This window comes from Megalobrama amblycephala, linkage group LG13 (assembly GCF_018812025.1).
Source record: "Megalobrama amblycephala isolate DHTTF-2021 linkage group LG13, ASM1881202v1, whole genome shotgun sequence".
Taxonomy (NCBI): Eukaryota; Metazoa; Chordata; class Actinopteri; order Cypriniformes; family Xenocyprididae; genus Megalobrama; species Megalobrama amblycephala.
Window position 1 is genome coordinate 41,088,090 of NC_063056.1, and position 22,256 is coordinate 41,110,345.

General features: G+C 35.9%; 1 protein-coding gene across 2 annotated transcripts in view; it reads right to left on the reverse strand.

The window, feature by feature from the left end:
* LOC125243749 (raftlin) overlaps positions 1-22,256 on the reverse strand; it is an 84,501-nt gene that overhangs the window by 8,228 nt on the left and 54,017 nt on the right. For both annotated transcript variants that reach the window (XM_048153575.1, XM_048153574.1), the window contains exons 3-4: positions 18,617-18,794; positions 5,038-5,146 (exon numbers count right to left, since the gene is read on the reverse strand). In XM_048153575.1, the coding sequence (XP_048009532.1) occupies positions 5,038-5,146; positions 18,617-18,794 (287 nt within the window). The remainder of the gene's footprint in view (positions 1-5,037; positions 5,147-18,616; positions 18,795-22,256) is intronic.

The following is a 22,256-nucleotide window of genomic DNA, read 5'->3' on the forward strand; positions in this document are numbered from 1 at the left end:
GTAATTTTTAGTGTGTTTATGTCTTTTAGTTTTTGCTTTTAAATGTCTATAAGTTTTTATTTCTGTTTGTTATTTTAATACCGCAGGTTAGCTTAGAAACTAGATGAAATAAAATAAGTTTACATTTTTTACATATTTATTTTTTATTTCAGTTAATGTTTATTTCAAGTAATGAAGATTTCTTTGGTTTTAGGTTTAGTTAACTATAATAACCCTTGTACTTGTAAAATATATTGAATAATGTGTCAAATAATGTCTTAGTCTTTCCTTCCTGTGACAGAAGATACAGTAGTTTACTATGAATTAAATAGAAATTAAATTAAATACAGTTTATTGTTTAAACAAAATAACAATAATGACCAAGAAAAAAAAAAAATTATAAACCATCCCGAAATACACCGTGACTCTTATTCTGAAATGTCTGTAGCAGGCTGATCATGAGGGTGATAAAATATGCATTTCTTACAACCGTCTAAAACATATTACCATATAAACATTGTGTAGTAAACATTGTCATAATTCATCAACATTAGCTCATAAGCATTTGCATGGCATAAATGTGCGCTATTCATTAATTGCGAAGCAGTCTGAAGTGGTGCTGTAGAGATGAGCCTGCAGAGGGCGCAACAGTGCCACGTTTCCCGCGGTAAGATCAGCACGTTACACTTCAAATGTGCGCATCTTCCACACAGGACAGCAGTCCTGACTGGATATCTTCCCAAATCGTCCCTCTCTTTCATTTTCGTCTCGTTTTTATTCGTTGATGAAAATTATAGTAGATTTTAGTCATAGTTTTAGTCATTCAAAATGCATTTTTATTTAGTCATCATCTCGTTTTCGTCCATGAAAAAATGTCATTGACGAAAATTATGACGAAAATTATTCGTCAACGAAATTAACACTGCTCTGCTCAGAGTACATATGGTCCCTCTCTAAATAGTGTTAAAGTAACGCTGAAACAGAGTTAAAGTTAATGAGATAATTAAGCAATTAATTAAGTGATAATTGTGCATTAGTGATGAACACCTGCTGTTAACAAGCAGAATCACTGAAGAAAAGATAAACACAACTTCAATTGACTTTAACTCTGTTTCAGTGTTACTTTAACACTATTTAGAGATTGACCATATGTACTCTAAGCAGATTTTGCTGCGTAAAAAAACAGCTATTATAAATTGTAATAATATTTCACAATGTTTTCTGAGTTTTTGATCACACACTCTAACAAATGCTGGGCTAAAAACAACCCAAGTTGCAACTGGGTTGTTTTAACCCAGCCGTTGGGTTAAATGTTTGCTCATTGTCCTGGGTAGTTTTATTTAACCCAAGTATTGTTTAAAAATTACTTTAATTATGTGTCTGATTTTAATTTCCGACCTATTTTGGGTTCATTTTAAGCCAGCCATATAGCAATTTTTAAACAATAGTTGGGTTAAAAGCACGTTGGGCAAACATTTAACCCAACTGCTGGGTTTGTCCATTTTCAACACAACTTGGGTTGCACTTTATAGAGTGCATAAGCAGAAGAGACTTCTAGTAAAAAATACTTTTTAAAAAAAAAATCTCATTTTTTACTACACCATCATATTTTTGGATTTAACTTTATGTAGTGCCGATTTGTTCCTGGTCTAGCGTTTGGTCCAGCATTGCAGATCTCCTCAAAATTCACTGACATCTTGAACATATTTTATGCTGTTCTTGTCAACATGGACGACCAGATAAACCTCTCGTACTGGCTTGAGAAGCGTCATGATGTGTTTTTGAACGAGATAAGGAGTTTCATTTGGAGAAAGTAGTTTCATTCATTTCCAGTTTCCTCATCGTAAGAACATTAAAACCGATTGATATGCCACATTACCCTAACAATAAAACGCAGTTCAAAACAATATATTGCAAAAGCGTCTTTCTTTCTTCAACACCATCAGCGATTTGAAATTAGCAAGCGCTGATTACAATGGCAGCGGTCCACCATCGACTGCCCTCTGCATCCCAAATCAGTCGAGCATCTACCACTTTATTGTCAGTTCGCGTTTGGAAGCCAGTCTTTGAATTCTCATCAAACCAAATTGAATCGTTAACTGTCAAGGAATGCTAATGATGCCATTTTCCATTATGCTGCTTTAATAAAGGCCAGCCTGAGGCCTGCCTCCACTATCTCCATCTGACGCCTTCGCCCACACCAGCAGAATCACTTTCTGTGAGGTGCGCAGGTTATTTTCTCTAAAATTAAACCGGGAACAGGCCCGTCCTTTCCAGGCGCATTGTTTAATGCATATTGAACGCTGACGCCGGGAGTCCTGTCATTATATTTGCAACAATGATGCAAATGAAATTGCATAGATAAGAAGCCATTTTTCTCCTCCGTCGGTGAGGGGGCACTGAATAATTTCCGAGTTTGATGTGACGGGTGGAAGGATCGTATTCGTGATGGATCATTGCGATTAATCACGCCCGGATGTGCACCGCCGACACAGCGCAACAGGTCTGAGATCTATATAGTGACTCCAAGAGGTTTTTGGACACAAGATTTTTCTGAAAGAAGTCTCTTCTGCTCACCGAGACTGCATTTATTTGATCAAAAATACAGTAAAAACAGTGAAATATTATTACAATTTAAAATAACTGTTTTCTGTTTTCATATATAAATAAAATGGAATTTATTCCTGTGACGCAAAGCTGATTTTTTAGCATCATTACTCCAGGGGAACAGACCCTGTTTAACAACTCCTTACAAATATTTCTATGAAAAATACCATAGTGACTGTGGTGTTTTGCAGTAGCTGACATTGTTATCAATAAAGATGACAAGTTTGCAGAAATATTCTGCAAAGCATCTTACAGGGTTTTAAGGATATAACATTGATTTATGATTTTGCAGTTGTAGCAAGTAGCTATGTTCCAATGAAATGAATGTACTATATTTTAGTTTGATAATGTTTTTTATTTTTAGGGGATTTTATGGTACTAAATTATATTTATGGATCCATTTATTACTGTTAATCACTTTTTAACATATAAACACTGAAGATGAGATTTAAAGCTCAGACTGAAGTTTGGTCTCTTTTTAAACAAGACACTTGGCAGATTATTGCTGAAGTGAAACAAAAATGCTATAGAAGTTAAATTTTTTTATTATGAAAAATGCATAAAAATACTATATTTAAAATTTAAAATTTGAAACAAAATATGTTTTACTCTAAAACTGTGAGGAAAATCAAAGCCTAAACAAGTCTAAATCTAAACAAGTCTAAAAAAGTAAATAGTGCGCACGATTTACTATTTCATTCCCTCAATCTGCTAAATCAGGCGGACGGTTTACAATTTCGTTCCCTCGATTTGCTAAATCACGCGCACGATTTAGCCTACTATTTTTTCCCTGCATGTCATGTGCGGTGCTCCGTAGTTCCAAATTTGAGGTTGATATCTCAAAAAATTAGCTTTCAGTAAGATTTTGTTTGGGTGCAGTACCAAACGTTTCCACTAGATGAAATTAGCTTTCCATTCGTTGCCAATGCACTCATTTTTGACGGCAAAATACAAAACAAGTGTGACTATTTTTTTTTAAGGACTATTTAACCTTTTTGAATCATGCACATTATTTTTTTTTTTGTTCTCACATAACAAATGCCAAAATCTTTACCAAGTTTCGTACCATTCTGATGCAGTAAAAATTCTCCCCCCCCTCCAAAAAAATAAAAAAAATAAAAATAAAATTTTTCGACCAAAATTGACCAAAGAGCACCAGAGGGTTAACCCTCTATGCTACGCAATATGATATCAATGAGGAAAAAATTATTTATGTTGTTTTTCCTGCTTAAATTTGGACACTTTAACAATATCAATAAACATTTTCATAATTTTTTAATTTATTTAATTTGTATAAGTTTGTTGCCTCGAGGCAACATTGTACCACAATCGAAAAATTTAAACATTTGGCATTTTCATGTAGAAAAAAGAAATATATTTATTGAAAACATCAATTTCTTTAACTAGACACTTGAACAAACAAATTTATCTAGTTTTTCATATTTAATAAAAAGTAACATTTTATATCCAGCTGTTGCCCTCAAGCAACATTGTACCATAGTGTAACACAAGAATTATCAAACCATCATATCTTTATATTATTATATCAAGTTATCATATCCATCTTCATCCTCATCTCCATCTAATCTCTCTCACCCTCACAGATTGTCACTATGATTTCATCTTCCTCATCACAGTGTGACTCCTCATCATCGCCCTCATCAACTGCCAGTGCTACCTGTGTTTTACACCTTTCTGAAGTGCTATAGAAAATGTGCAGATCATAATATATGCAGATATAGTATGTGAATTAGTGCATTACAAAATCATGTGAAAATGCCAACATATTTAGATAATTCTCACTCTTTTCCTTACAAATATAATACATTTGTTTTGAAACCTATTATGCCTGTATGGCCTTATGCGATTCCATTATGGTACAATGTTGCCTTGAGGCAAAACACACAGTTTTTTGTTATTTTCTCTAAAACATTTGATGCAATATAATGTACAGTTCTTGAAAATACTTCTTCACTTGCCAGGTGGCTCATATTTTTTGTGGGTGATTAAATGGATACAAACAAGTGAAAAAAGCACTTTTCATTGGAGAAAATGTGTGCACGTGCTGAAACAGGACACAAAATGGACCCATGTTGCTCATGTTATGGTCATTTTTTGCACTTTTATTGATTAGTGTTTGAGTTATTCTGTCCTGAGATACATTTGATCAATCAATAGATGCCTTATTTTATTAAAAAACAAACTAAAATAGACCATATTGCCTGGAGGCAACACCGTACCATAGAGGAAATACCACAATCAAGCAATCCCATAATGCATTGGGTCATTAAAAAAAAATCCATTTAACATCCACCTTATATGTAGTAAACAGCAGAGCTGATCACTAGTAAATGTTTTTTCAACATTTTAATATGCATGAGCGGATTTGAATATTCATGATTCAGTTGTGTGTTCCTTCTGTGTACAAGAAGCTAATCAGGAGCTTCTTACTTTCTTCACGTAGCCTTGGATGTGTTCCGTAGTGGGAATCTGGTCCGCAGACATACATTCCTCCAGCTTTAGATGGTATGGCTCAAAGTCTGCCGGATTCTTCTCCCAGCTGAAGAGAGAGAGAGAGAGAGGGGAATATAATGTCAAACATACAACTCTTAAACAGGTGCAGAGCAGCGATACATCACGGAAAAAAAAAAAAACTTGAAAAAGTTCATTTTAGTGAACTGATTATAAAACGTTAGTGAGACGGAGAACATCTGTTCGTGAGGTTTATTATTGGAAACATTTTGCACAGCATTGGCAAGAAATGAGCACTAAGAAGACACATTTTCACTAAATGAGCAGCTGTAATACTCGAGAGCTGCTTTCTCTCTCTGAGGTGATTTCCTTGAGCATTGTTAAAGGTGAAGTGTGTCGTTTATTCAATGTTAAAGTGCTTTCTATGTCAGTTTAATATGCAGAGACAACTGTAAGTAACTTTTTCCTTGAGCACGAGAGACTTATTTCAAAAACATTAAGAAATATGCTAACCAAGGCTGCATTAAAAATACAGTAAAAATTCGATTTTTTTTTTTTTACCATTTTAAAAAGCTGTTTTCCATGTGAATTTATTCCTGAGATCAAAGCTGAATTTTCTGCATCATTACTGTCACATGATCCTTCAGAAATCATTCAAATATGCTGATTTGCTGCTCTCTGAGGTGTTCTGACTCGACCAATGGCGTGAGTTTGGGGGCGGGACTGTCTCTTTATAATTATGAATGAGTGCAACACAAAAGCTGTTTTGTTTCTCTCCAAATGAAACCCGCAGAGATCCCCGTGAGGCGGCCGGTGTCCTCTTCTCCCGCCGGTTCCAGCTTCTTCTCCTCCCATCTTCTGTGTGCGTGTGACATTCGGGACAGAGATTAAACCCACTAACCCAGAGCTCGATCCAACCACAAAGTCGCAGCACAGCAGGGCCCTGACTCACCTCTGTCACACACACACACACACATGAATTCACACTTCCCGCCAACACACGGCCATCTGCTGCCTGAACACATTCCCCTCATATCGTTCCTGCGGCACGTATGACTGTATCCTGCAGTCTGGGTTTAACATGAAGATAAACAAATCAGAGCAGCGTATGAACAGCAGAATGAAAGGTCTGTCTATTTAACAAGTTAATTTAGTGTGATTAAGAAGAAGAAGAAAAAGGAAAAACATGCTTTTTTGCAATTAATCATAGCCCTTGACAGTTCGTAATGTAAAAAAAGAAAATATTTCCTGTGATTATTTGTTAATAAAACACACAAAAACTAAAAGTCAGCTTCCAATTATACTTCAAATTGCAACCTTACTGCAAACTTGACTTGGTTCTCCTGAAGAAATTAATACTTTTATTCACCAAGGACGAGTAAATAATTTTATAATGTTTCAAAAGATTTGATTTCAAATAAATGCTTTCTATTAAACAAAGAATCATAGTTTCCACAAAAATATGAACTGTTTTCAACATTAATGATAATCAGAAATGTTTCTTGAGCAGCAAATCATCATATTAGAATGATTTCTGAAGGATCATGTAAAAATGGCAACAGTAAAAATTAAGTAAAAATATTATTACAATTTAAAATAATGGTTTTCTATTTTAATATACTTTAAAATATAATTTATTTATGTGATGCAAAGCTGAATTTTCAGCATCATTACTCCAGTCTTCAGTGTCACAGAAATCATTCTAATATGCTTTATTATCAATTATTATCAATGTTGGAAACAGTTGTGCTGCTTAATATTTTTTTATAACCTGTGATACTTTTTTTCAGCATTCTTTGATCAATAAAATGTTAAAAAATAACAGCATTTATTTAAAATAGTAATGTTTTCTAACAATATACTCTATTGTTCAAAAGTCTGGGGTCAGTATTTTTTTTTTTTTTTTTTTTAAAGAAATTAATACTTTTATTCAGCAAGGATGTGTTAAATTGATAAAAAAGTGATAGTAAAGATTTATATTGATAGAAAAGATTCTTATTTTGAATAAATGCTGTTATTTTTAATAGCGATGCGCCGATATGAAAATTTTGGCCGATAACCGATAATTCTTTATATTTGAAAGCCGATAACCGATATATTGGCCGATAAATCTAAATCAAGATTTTATATAATTTTTAAGAGTCTGATTACAAAAACAAAAGTTGCACCATTAAAAGCCATGTCCCAAGCACACAATTATAATGTTCGCATTATAATATTATGTAGCCTATGTGACAGACTTGCATTGTATGATGCACTGTATTTTCCTTTTTGAAGTGATTTCAATCATATTTCAAGCCATTCAAAACCATAATGGAGGACAGTGCACATCTGAAGTGTCTCAGCTGATTTGTCTCGGCTTTGATACATCGGCCAAATTTTCTTATCGGGCCGATAACAATAGCATTAAAAATGAACATATATATCGATATATCGTGCATCCCTACTTTTTAACTTTTTATTCATTAAAGAATCATGAAAAAAGTCACATAGGTTCCAAAAAACTATTAAGCAGCACAACTGAAGGATCATGTGACACTGAAGACTGGAGTAATGATGCTGAAAATTCAGCTTTGATCACAGAAATAAATTACACTTTACTATATATTCACATAGAAAACAGTTATTTTAAATTGTAAAAATATTTCACAATTTTTACTGTATTTTTGATCACATAAATGCAGCCTTGGTGAGCAGAAGAGACTACAGTATGTAGTGCACAAGTCATATTGACTACAGTTCTGATGCTGCTTTCTGGCTCTTTTTTGAGCTTGACAGATGCGATCACCATGACCTGTTGCATGCAAAACGATTCTTTTGTGTTCCACAGAACAATGCACCAGCATGAGGCTGAATAAATAAAGTCTTCTCGATTGTGGATGAACTATTCATGTAAAGGCATTACATTTCTTTCCTGCAGGCTTAATGCACCTACAGAACAGCAATCCACAGCATTTGGCAGCGCCGAGGCTGTTTGTGCGGGTTAAACAGCAGTAACTTCGACAGAAAAGATCCAGCCGCTTGCTCGCAGGAGTGCTGCTTCTGGGAATAAAAAGCTTAAAGCAACACTGATCTCGACTTCCTTCAGATTCAGTTCGCTCAAAGGTTTCTCTCAGACACGGATCTTAGACACAGCTGGGTTGCACTGTTGGCAAATGCCTGCGGATCGTCTTAGTTTGTGTGTGCGAGTGTGTTTTCACCTCTCTATCTTTGCCCTCAGGAATGCCGATATCACTAGTGCTGTCAGATTCGGCGTTTCCGAGTCCGCAGGCGATATCCAGCTGTGTGTGGTGGCATTGCCATGACAACAACCTTCGTCGGGATCCATCAAACCTATGTATCCCAATCTTTAATCACTGCATTAATAATGTATCACATCTTTCTTGATGTCAGCTTATTTACCGAGCCATGCATAATGTTATTCAAGCGTATCGGCCTTAATGGTTTCTGGTCCGTGCCGGTACCCCTGCGAGGTGCTCTGCAATTATCAAAAAATGATGCATAAATCACCCACCCTCGTCGCTGAAGTGGAACTGTAACTAAAATTGAACATGGGGGCTTGACAGTTGACATTTGGAATTATAAACACAGTCAGCTACGTTCACCACTAGGTAATGAGTAATGCCCGGCAAATCTCTTTAAAACGCCCGGCCTGCTGAGTCTAATCCCATGATGCTCGTTCACAGTTGTGATGTTTGCATCAGCACAGGTCCAGAGGAGCTCCTGTATTAGTGGTGTACCGCCTGATTAGGGTGAGTTTTGAAGGGGAAAATGTAGGAGTTCCTCACACAGTGGCTAATCCTGATGTAGAAGACTCCAGGTGAATATTAAACACTGAGCTACATCCCATCTTCTCTGGAAAAATGTGTCAGATGTCACAACAAGCTTCTTCCCAGGTTAGTGACATCACAAACCTTAAAATTTGCATAAACCCCGCCCCCGAGAACACGCAAAAAAGGGGGCGGGGCCATGTTGGGCTGCTTTAGAGAAGAGGAAGAGTTGTTGTAGTAGGGTCGAGGGTCAATTCAATGCTGGATTTGCACAAAAGATGAACATGACGGCACATGCTAGTGGATGAGTTGAATCAACTCCACAGCAACTACATAAATTTATCCACTAAACATTCAGAAACGTCTAAAAGTTGTAACTTCTTCCTGAGTCTCTCCATCAGTGTCGACTCCGGTTTGAACAATGTAAGGCTGAACACCGTTACTGACAATCCTCATTTTGGCTGCGTGAGATTCTCCAGCTTTGTTGTTGTTGAGCTGTTAAAGCTCCGCCCTCTTCTGGAAAGGGGGCGGGAGCAGCAGCTCATTTGCATTTAAAGGGACACACACAAAAACGGCGTGTTTTTGCTCACACCCAAATAGAGGCAAATTTGACAATCTATAATAAATGATCTGTGGGGGATTTTGAGCTGAAACTTCACAGACACATTCTGGAGACACCAGAGACTTATATTACATCTTGTGAAAGGGGCATTATAGTTCCCTTTTAACCCTTTAGAACCTAAAGCTAAAATAGCCCGTTTTCACGTATTATGTATGTTTTTTTATTATAAAATTCTCGAACAATGCGCTATCTTCAAGTGCAAGGTGTCATTTTTTTCAGAAAACAACTGGCTTTCAATAAATTAGTTATTGACCATTAATGTATATAGTGAGTTTGTAAATAGAATTTAAATAGATGAAAATAAAAAATAAAAATAAATAAATTTTCTGATTTTAATTTAGAAAAAAAAGAGAAAAATGATGATCGAAAGAATCTAACACTTCAAACTTGAAAATTCAACTATATTACATATATACAAGTCATTTTGTGACACTTGGGTGCACAGTTTTCATTCAGGAGAAAGTTTTTTCATACATGCATATGCACGCATACGTTTACCGCACGGACACATTATACAGATGCACACAGCAAATGCGAAATGCGAGTCTCACTTAGCCTCCTCCCAAGTCTTATAAAAAATCATCCCAATTGACTGTATACTCCTTCGCCATGTTTTTGTTTGTTTCTGCTATTATTTATGCAGTTCAAAACTCCCTAAACTGCCACACTCCATATCTCTCCGTTCAAAGCCTCCTTCCACCCGCTCTCCAGAAAGCGGCTGCCATTTGCTGACGGAAGGCACGAAATTACCATAATAACCCTTATATTGCCCATAAAAGCCCATGTTGTTTACTGTCAGCAATTTGAATTATTACGATGGCGCAAACGGTTCAAGAGTTACGGTAACATGAATACAGCTTGGTTGGGCGTGTCGCCGACGACACATCCGGTTTTAAAGGGTTAAGGCTGAACACCACTACTGACAGTTTCTGATATTTTCAGTGCGTGAGATTGTCCTGTTTTGTTGTTGCATGAGCTCTTGAAGCTCCGCCCTCTTCTGGAAAGGGGGCGGGAGCAGCAGCTCATTTGCATTTAAAGGGACACACACAAAAACGGCGTGTTTTTGCTCACACCCAAATAGGGGCAAATTTGACAAGCTGTTATTAAATGATCTGTGTGGGATTTTGAGCTGAAACTTCACAGACACATTCTGGAGACACCAGAGATATCTTGTCAAAGGGGCATTATAGATCCTCTTTAACCAAAGCCGATCAGCCATCTAAACCAGGTAATGACCAGCTTGGAAGTTGCTTTTTAGCTGGAATTCCCAACAGATCCTTCTTTTATCTCTCAGCTTGTTCCGTTTCCTCCTCGTCACCCCTTTTGTCTTCTCCTCTGGACGTTTTGGAGAGCGAGAAATGGCTCCATGAAGATTTTCTTTCATCTGCACTTTTCCTCCCTCTCCTCCGTGATTTCTGGGATTGGCAGGGAAGGAGTAGAGCTGTGCCCTGTTTGATATCTCGCCTCCCTCTTTCTTTTTTTTCACAGGTTTATCCCTCAGGGCCGCTGCTGATGCGAGCAACTGTCTCCACGGTGACAGACGCCAAAGATAAAGCAAGGCAGCTTTGCCGAAGCCATCAAAGGTTGGCAGCCGTCTCGATACTATGATTCCTCCCAACACGCGCACATCAACGTACACGTGACAGGATCTTCTTTCGTCTTGTTTTTCTCTTGGTCTCTTGAAGACAAATCAGAAGTCTTCACTGTGAGCAACACATGCACACACTATTGATGAAACATGACTTGTTAAAGGAAGAGTTCACCTTAAAATTCTGTCATTATTTACTCGCTCTCATGTTGTTACGAACTCGTATGACTTTCTTTCTTCCGTGGAATGCAAAAGAAAACTTCACAAGTATATTTACAATGCTATTTTCCACAAAACAAAAGCATACAGTTACCAGGGCCTGTCAATCTCCTTAAAATGACACAGAAAATCACAAAAAATAACTATAAGAATGACTACAAGTCCTCTGAAGTCGTACGATAGCTTTGTGTGAGGAAAAGTTAAAATTAGTGTAATAACATTGACAATAAATTATAAAAAAAACATGTAGATGTATTTATTATAAAATATTGAAATGTACAGTCTTGTACAAAAGTTTTTTTTTAAAGAAATTAATATAGAAATTAATATGATCAAAAGGGACAGTAAAGACATTTATAATGTTAAAAAAGATTCTATTTCAAATAAATTCTGTTCTTTCTGTTTTTCAAGCATCAAATCATCATATCAGAATGATTTCTGAAGGATCATGTGACACTGAAGACTGGAGTAATGATGCTGAAAATTCAGCTTTGATCACAGGAATAAATTACACTTTACTATATATTCACATAGAAAACAGCTATTTTAAACTGTAAAAATATTTCACTTTTTTTATTGTATTTTTGATTAAATAAATGCAGCCTTGGTGAGCATGATTGGTAAATATCTACTTAAATTGTCATGAAATTCATTTTTATGAGTGAAATAAAAACAGCCTTTTAAGCAATTTCAATGAATATATAAATATATCTCTAAAAATACGTAGCAAATCTTAAGATATGTATATATATATATATTATATATATATATATATATATATATATATATATATATTTTTTTTTTTTTTTTTTTTTTAATATAGCTAAATCAGCCTTATTTGACACTCGTGGTCACTATGAGTGATATAGAATCTAAAATTGTCTACATTCCTTCAAATGTCTCATTTTGTGTTCCACAGAAAAGAAACTGACAGCATATGGTTTGAAACAAAAGCCGGTCGAGTAAATAACAGAATTGTCATTTTTGCATCAGCTGTTCCTTTAAGAAGATCAATGGAGTGTGTATATGACTTTAATAATGAGTTTTCGCGTGAACATTCTTGCTTTTCAGTGCATGGCGCATTAAGATGAGAGGAGTTTGTGCCAAGAGTTCATCCTGACATGCACTGAACTGTGTAATGTTACAGTACAGCTTACAGATCAGGCTCATTCTGTCCCTCACGGAGTGCTGCTTTTCATCTATACATAAAGGAAGAGAAGCCAAAAGATCAACAGTAATATAGAGAGGATTTTTTCCCTTCTTAGTGTTTGCATTAAACCTTAATTTGCCACACTGCATCTCAGAAGCCCCTTCTTCATGCACAAGGTGCCAGTCGCCAATCTGGAAGCTTTATGTGCATTTTAACTGCAGAAACGCGCCGTTTTTGTGTGTGTCCCTTTAAATGCAAATGAGCTGCTGCTCCCGCCCCCTTTCCAGAAGAGGGCGGAGCTTTAACAGCTCAACAACAACAAAGCTGGAGAATCTCACGCAGCCAAAATGAGGATTGTCAGTAACGGTGTTCAGCCTTACATTGTTCAAACCGGAGTCGACACTGATGGAGAGACTCAGGAAGAAGTTAACAACTTTTAGACGTTTCTGAACGGTTAGTGGATAAATTGATGTAGTTGCTGTGGAGTTGATTCAACTCATCCACTAGCATGTGCCGTCATGTTCATCTTTTGTGTTGAATTGACCCTCGTTTGTGAAGCAGTCCGGCGTAAAATGACGGCATGTCAACAACACTCGACTACAACAACTCTTCCTCTTCTCTAAAGCAGCCCAACATGTTGTGTGTTCTTGGGGGCGGGGTTTATGTAAATTTTAGGTTAGTGATGTCACTAACCCGGGAAGATGCTCGTTGTAGTTCCTACCAGCCGTTTGTTGTAGTCCTTAAAAAGCGATTTCTGTAAAAGAAAATATCTCTCTTTGCATTGAACTTTGAGCGTCGTAACTTTGCAGATGTTGTTTATGATCAAACAGCAACATTACACACTAACTAAAGTTAAAAAAGTGCCAAATCATTAATCAACCACCCCTTTAATATAAAATGAGAATATTTACAATCATCATAAGTATGCGTGGGTTGCTAGGAATTTTGTTATATTCGTTAAAGCACTTCTGACATTACATCAAAAATAAAGACACTGAATTAAATAATTTTGGATACTAAATGTGGTGTATCGTTAGCTGGTTTTTGTATATACTTATAATAACTGGACCCATTCCTTACTGTTCTTAGAACCGTTCGGCTCAACGGTGAAAAAGCATCTATTTTTGTTTTCTATGTTAAAGTTGGTTTGAAATGAAAATTCACTTTCTATTTTCTAAATGCATGTTATTAATCTTATTGTCATCGATTCATCCATGCATACACTACCATTCAAACATTTGCGCTCAGTCTATTCTGTTTACCAAAGCTGCATTTATTTGATCAAAAATACAGTAAAATTTTGAAATATTTTTACTATTTAAAATAGCTGTTTTCTATGTGAATATATAGTAAAATATAATTTATTTCTGTGATCAAAGCTGAATTTTCAGCATCATTACTCCAGTCTTCAGTGTCACATGATCCTTCAGAAATCATTCTTATAAATGTTTTTTTGTCAATTTAATGTGCCCTTGGTGAATAAATAAAAACAACTTTTGAACAATGGTGTTTCTTTTTTCTTTTGACCTTGTAACTTTTAATCAAAAATGTCATAACTTGATCTTCTAGTGACGTCTACAATCATTTAGTCCACTTAAACTCCGCCCCTTTCTTGCAATCGTCCACAAGCTCACATTCAGATCCGCCTCCATTTTTGAGTGCCACGCCCACATCTCAAAGTCCTATTGACAACTGATGGATAAAATCAAGCCCTCGTCTTACGTTTAACTTTTTTGATAATCCATTAAACTTGGATGCATGTAAAAATAAGGAAGAAACAATCTTCCGTTTCAACCAGTTCATTTCAAACCTGAAAACAGTCACTAAGCTCTAGATATCATTAGACTTGTAAACAAAGACTGTGATGCAGTTTGTTGGCATGTCACACATTCAGTTACGCCAACATTCGTCCCTCAAATCAGTTGAAACGTGATGCTGGATCTGAGAGAAGTTTACAGATCTCCTGTCTTCCTCCAGCACTGAGGTAAGAGAAGTTCACCATCACCTCACTTCCTTCCTTCCTTCCTCCAGGGAATCTCCCCGAAGAGGTCAATGGGGTCAGACACATGCCTGCAGTCTTAAACTTCACACACAGATGCAGATGGAGATGTGATTGTGGCCGTTGCCTGTGGTGTGTGTGTGTGTGTGTGTGTGTGTGTGTGGGTGGACGTGAGCTCGGTGTCTCCTGCTCAGTGCCCTTTACGCAGCCAGGCCGGTCTGGACACTGCGAAGGCGATCCAGCAGCGCTCCAGGCAGGGAGTGGATGTGACTTTGAGTCGCTGCCACTGTTTGGCCAGAGGATTATCGAACCGCTCTTCAACATTCACCAACTCTGTGTGACGGACTGTAAAGTGTTGGTCTCGTGCAGAGAGACTTTGGACTAACTGTGAAGTTTAGCCAGTGTGCAGCTCAGACTGACTACTGTGTGACTGACATGCACAGCAACCAATCACAGGTTTTGTTTTTACATGCTTATTCACTGTAAAAGTTGTGCGTCTGCAATCAGTTGTACAAAAACACCACAAGCAATTGGTGGAAAAGTGGATGGACTTGCTCAGAATGTGCACTGTAAAAAAAATCTGGTTTAAAAATAACCCAAGTTGGGTTAAAAATGGACAAAACCAGCAGTTGGGTTAAATGTTTGACCCAACTTGCTGGTTTGTTTTATTTAACTCAACTATTATTTAAAAATTACTATATTACTTGCTTAAAATGAACCCAAAATAGGTTGGAAATTAGCTTTTGTTAATATGTTTAATAAATGAACATTTATTAATATGATTAATAAATAATAATCTATTAAATTGCTTATTAATAAATGTTCACCTTTTGATTATTATTGTTGCCTCTAGTAATTATGTGTCTTATTTTTAATTTCCAACCTATTTTGGGTTCATTTTAAGCCAGACATATAGTCATTTTTAAACAATAGTTGGGTTAAATAAAACTACCCAGCAAACATTTAACCCAACGGCTGGGTTTGCCCATATTTAACCCAATTTGGGTTGTTTTTAACCCACCATTTTTTAGTGTTCAAAAGTTCGTGATCAGTAAGAATTGTTAAATTAAGTCTCTTCTGCTCACCAAGGCTGCATTTATTTGATCAAAAATACAGTAAAAATTGCGAAATATTATTATAATTTAAATCAACTGTTTTCTATGTGAATATATTGTAAATTGTAATTTATTCCTGTGATCAAAGCTGAATTTTCAGCATCATTACCACAAAGCTTTTTGATGCCACTAACCTGGTCAATTTTGACAAATCTGGTAATTAAATCTTCCTTAAAAGCGTTTATTCCATGAATCCAGTACCTCATAAACATTTTTTTTCTATCCAGCTTGACTGAACGTGTCTTTATGATGAGCAGATTGGAACTGGAGATGTTGTGTGAAAAAAGCATCTGACGGTTGACTGTGGTGGGGAAATTGATTGAAGATAGTGGTGCAGAAATGATTCACAGCAGCCAAATGAAGGAAAAACTGAGTATTTTTGCATATTATAGTCTCAGACGTCACGCTCACAAACTGATGCATAAGGCACACAAAACAGGAAACACTTCGAAATCATCATCTAATTGGTTTGAATTCTACAGGATTTCCAGAAGACTTGTGTGTTGCCTTTTTTAAATGTGTGTTGCTATTTCATGCATTCTGACTTATTTACACTGTTAAAGAGTTGCATTCTCATGCTAAACATGGCCGAAGTTTCAAAACACTACTTCCGGTTTCGGTACAGGATTTGGAGGGGTTTTTTTCGAGTATGGCCCGTATGACGTCAAAAGAGGCAGAATTCCTTGTATAGACACTCCTCCCTGAAGACCACACCCATCAACGCGTTTCATTCAGGATACGGAAGCCGAGAGATTTTTCAGCAATGGCTGTGTCCCAATTCAGGTGCTGCACCCTTTGAAGGCTGCATACATCATCGGTCTCATTTAAGAAAAATAACCGTTAGATTTCAACATAAGAAAGAAATCACAGTATTTTACACCTCACTCAATTTCATTACGATCACTTTTCTTAAATAAGACATCCTTGATGACGTATGCAGCCTTCAAATGCGACCTCCGGAGGACACAGCCTCCGAAATGAGACGCAGCTCCTGTCACCGAATGAGTGTGTTTTTGGTTGTGAGGGAAAGATTTCCTTTTTCAGCTTCCCAAAGAACCCAGCGTTAAGAGAACAGAGGATGAATTTTGTTTTCCGGGGAAGCGACAGAGTTGTGCACGCATGTTTGTTTGTTCCCGGGAATTCGGTGACGAATACTTTGTAAACAAGTCCCAGTTCTGCGCTGGATTCGCAGATCGCGGGTGGTGAGTAAAGCTGCATCAGATGTCTGTGTTTTGTTGGAAATCGGGGCGCAAGTGCATATAATGTAAACAACATGAACGCTTTTGTTCCCTTTTTATTTATAATAATGACACAGCTTGCATGCAATCTCTACGCAGCAGCTTGCATGCGCTCGTGACTCTTTAGCTCCACCCACGGCACTGATGGCAGACACGCCTCTATCTTTTATAAATATGATAAAACTAAAAACTTTTCAGAGATATGAAGGATGCATTGTTACTCTACTCAAGATTAACATGAGATGACAGAAACTGTGTGTGATACCCCCCCTTTAACGGTCTGCCTGTAAACAAAGCCGTCGTGAAGCCAAACCCCCTCATGGAAGAGGAAATCTGTCGTATTTACATCTGTGACAATGAACGCTTTTTAGGATCAACTAAACGTTGGATTTTCAACATTTTTGGAGACTGATGCACCATTATTGCAGTAAATTTTCAATGCTTTTGAATTAATCATTTATTGGTTGCACGCCGGTCTGTTATTGTAGGGACACGACTCTGACCAAAACAAACTGTGACTGGTTGCTTTACATGTCAGTCAGATGGCCTCTGGGTGGTCCTTGGCCAATGAAAGCTGCTATAGAGTGCATTAGTGCCCCGCCAACTTTTTCAGCAGCGTTGGTTCTGGAAGTATTTTTTCCATTCATTTCTCCCATATGGATTTGGTTAAAGCATTTTAAGCCATGAACCAAACCAACCAGCAATGAGGAGAATCACAACATTACAAACTTTGATTTGAAGCAAAAAAGTATTTGAAAATTTGACAACCGATACAAGACTGTGTACTTAATGGCTTTAGTGAGGGAAAGGACTACAATCCCATAAAGCATTGCAAATATGGAGAACTACTAATTCAAAACAACATATTTTAAGTTTGTTACAAAATATACACATTTTGAGAGTGTAGGGAGATCGACTTGATTTCATGGGAGTGGGCGGAGCTAAAGAGATATTTTGTTTCGACTCTCTGATTGGTGGAATTTTCTGTAAAGCATCATGGGTAATGTAGTTTTTCACCATGAATTCTGCTGTTAAACACCATTATTTTAAAAAGAAATTGAAATAATGTGGCTTGACGGAAATATCATCGATTAACAACCTCATAGCTCAGTACTTACATCACTTACCCTAAAATTTACATAAACCCGGTTTGAACAATGTAAGGCTGAACACCGTTACTGACAATCCTCATTTTGGCTGCGTGAGATTCTCCAGCTTTGTTGTTGTTGAGCTGTTAAAGCTCCGCCCTCTTCTGGAAAGGGGGCGGGAGCAGCAGCTCATTTGCATTTAAAGGGACACACACAAAAACGGCGTGTTTTTGCTCACACCCAAATAGGGGCAAATTTGACAAGCTATAATAAATGATCTGTGGGGGATTTTGAGCTGAAACTTCACAGACACATTCTGGACACACCAGAGACTGATATTATATCTTGTGAAAAGGGGCATTATAGCAGATTCACTTTAAAGGTTTATATGTCAATGTATGGAGAAAATAAATGGGGTTTTACTTCTGGAGTCTAAGGAGTCCAGACCTTCTGCCGTCAGTCTGAATGTCTGGCTACGCGAGACTATCTTGCATATCTGTATTGTAGTCCAGTTATAATGTAATCAGGCTTTGCAAAGAGGATGTGGCAGCACCAAATCTATTGGACCTAGTGAAGTCTTAAAGGTACAGTAGCAAGCAGACTGTTGAAGGGTCAGATAGAGGGTGGAAAATGCTCATGAACACTAAATTATGATGTTTTTGGTGCAAGAAATCCTGCGATTTGAGGCAAAACCCCTGTAATAAATGTCAGCACCACCTGTGGAGTTCAGAGCAGCTGTCATGTTTCACTGTATGTGTTGTGACCCCACCTGTCAGAGACTTTGATGAGCACTGCCCGGTAGAGCTGGCGCTGGACGCTGGCGGGCTCGGGGCCGCACGGGTGGACGAAGGGGTGCACAGCTGTTAGGATGAAGCCCTGCTGGTAGAGATCCTGCAGCTGAGACGGCAGCTCCCTCACCGAGGACAGACACAGCGTGGACGTCCCATCTGCCAGAGGACACAGAGGCAGAGACACACACGGGTGAGAACAGCACACACTCAGTCCCTGGAGGATCGCACACTAACACTTCGCTTTTTCAGCTCTCTGATGATAAATCCTCTCCAGTTTTACTTTTTAAATAACATCAGTTTAGCCAAACAGTTCTTGCCAAGAACAGGAAGGAAAATCACAAAACATATTTCTGTATTTTTTTACAGAAAGTTGCAGTGTTTATTATAAATGATGTATCTGCGCACACAACTGACTGCAAACATTCAGATCCCAACTTCCTATCCAGTCAATTCCCGAAGGACAAAATCAAGTCCCACTGTACATTTTTTCTTTCCAGAAACCGTTTCACTCGGATATATGTCACAAATTGGAAGAAAAGTCTATTGCATCTTCCGTTTCATGCTGACTTTAAGGAATGAAGAATATTTAATTTCAGTATGCAGTATAAATTATTTTATATTTTCACATGTAAATATAAGAAATTATATGTGTGTGTGTGTTTGTATATATATATATATATATATATATATATATATATATATATATATATATCAGCATATGAAAAATGCCAAGCAGAGGCTTCTATAATTTTTAAAACAATTAAATTTTTATTTTATTATTTTATATTAGTTTTTAAATAAAATGAATATTAAAAAAATATATATAAATATATGTTTAATAATATTATTTTTATTATGTTCTTGTTTATTTTTTTATTTTATATATTTTTTATATTTTTAAAATAAATGTATGTGAAATTTGCTTCTGTGATTTTTAAAACAATAAAATTTATTTTTTTAATTTATATTATTTTTTAAAATAAAGTTATAATAATAATAATAATATATATATATATATATATATATATATATATATATATATATATATATATATATATATATATATAATATTATTTTATTATGTACTTGTTTTTTATTTCATTTTTAGTATTATTTTATAATTTTTAAAATATTTTTTAAATAACATTAAAAAGTAAAATTAAAAATGTGACATAAAATGGCAAGCAGAAGCTTCTGTGATTTTTAAAACAATACACTTTATTTGGTTTATTATTTTCATTTTTAAAAAGTATATATACAAATATTTATTTAATTTAATATTATTTTTATGTTCTTGTTTATTTATTTATTTTTTGTTAATATTTTAAAATAAAATTAAAAAGTAAAATAAAAATGTGATATATAAAATTGGCAAGCAGAGGCTTATGTGATTTAAAAAAAAAAACAATATATTTTATTATATTTTTATTTTATTTATTTTTATTGTGTTATTTTATATAATTTATATATATTAATATTAATATTATATATATATATATATATATATATATATAATATTTAATATAAATATAATATTTAATATATATATATATATATATATATATATATATTATATATATTTATTTAATAATATTAATTTTATTATGTTCTTGTTTATTTTTATTTTTTATTATTATTTTAAAATTTTCTATGTTTTTAAAATAAAATTAAAATGTGATGTATAAAAATGGTAAGCAGAAGCTTCTGTGATTTATTTTTTTTAAATGTTATCTTTATACATAGGCGCCGATTTATGTTTCTGCCGGTGGGTGCCCAGTAAACACCCCCCCCCCCCCACCTTTTTTTTTTTTTTTTTTTTTTTTTTTTTTTAAGATATTATAGTTTCATTCTTACAGCTACATTACAATATATATTGAATACTATATATTTTAAACAAATTCGCATTTTGTCTTATATCCCCATTGGTCTCGTGGTAGCGTTATCGTTAATACATCAGAAATTCGCGCGTGCTTTAATTATCAGCGGTTCGAATCCGCCCTCGCATAGTTTTTTTCTCTCATTAAGATCAAAGAAGTTTATTTATGATTATATATAATACCAGAGAACTCAAATGAATGTCAACTGGATGTTTCATTTGAATTCGACCCAAAACAAGCACATTCTTTTCATGAGTGTTGTCCTCTCGTTGAAATATGATGATCAGACAGTAACGTTACCTAAATGTAGCCTACACTGTTATTTCGTCAGTCAGTCATGAAAGTCAGGTGGTTAAAAGCTTCTGTCAACTTTAAATCCAGGAAAGAAGACCATTTTAGGGACAGGGCAAGACAGTTTTAAGTTCTGATTCTGAATCTGAGCGAGCGCGAGAGTGATGGAAATCCGAGTTGAGATTTGTGCTCGCTCAACACTGGACGCGCTCTCGACTTTTGCCATTAAATAACGTCATGAAACGGCCTTAAATAAGCTATATATATATATATATATATATATATATATATAGTCTTTATTCATAGGACAGTAGAGTAATAGAGAGGAAAGTAGGTCATGTCAGATTGAACCCGAGTCCCTGTGAACCAGCAGCTCTTTTATGTACTGAAGTTGTGCATCACTTTAACCCCCAGTCAGTATTTTTGCCGTTCAAACAGTGGACAGTCAAACACCGTTTGTTGTTTTCCAGGCGCTTTTCTCCGGGAGGATTTGCTAGTTTGTTTGCGATGTAAGACAGAATGAAGCAGGGGTTGCGTTAGCAACTGGTGCCTGACTAACCTTGTCTATGATTTAATGGGCCTGGTGAAAAATCCAATTAAATGTGATTGTTTAGCTGGACGTGAGATGAGAGTCTTTTACTCAAGAGCTTTGATATCTCTCTGACAGGCCAGTCACGCCCAGCTCTGGCTGTAATGAGATACTCTTGGTGAAGTGACCAGACATTAAGAAGTGGGAGGAACATTTTTCCCCCGTTTTAATCTCAAGTCTTGTCTGAGCATAATAGGAAAAGAGAGAGGGAGAGGAGACATGCAACATAACAGACAGAAAGTGTCAGAATCGCCCAGCTGTGCAACAACACAGCAGATCATCTCACAACACAATCAAGACGGCCATATGCTAATGAGAGGGCATCGAGAGCCAGGCTGAGGGAAACACCACAAACACAGATGTGAACGAGTGCCAGTGCACTGATAGTGTGCAGCTGAGAAGTACATACTTTGTTACTGTGGTGGAAAAAAAACTGTTTGTTATTGTTCAATATAGCGCACATTTGAAGAGAACATTTGCGAATTGTGAATTCTATAATGAGGCTGTGTTTGGAAAAGCACGCTAACTAAACTCACTATTTCTGCAGGATGTTTACTGTAAACAGTATGTGAATTTTTTTGCATGCATACAATACTCAGATTATTTATGTCATTTGCCAGAATGCATTACACAACTGAGCACAATGAGTAAAATACTGTATCCCACAATGCAATACAATGTGCTTGATTTTCTGTTTCTGTTTCCAAATGATTTTCGTATTCAGTATTTTTGTCTTGTTTTCTAGTACAAATATCGAAACATTCTTAAATCAAGATAAATTTCCTTTAATAATCAATTAATCAATAATTAATAAATACATTTCCTTTAATAATAATAAATAAATATAAATAAATAAAATAA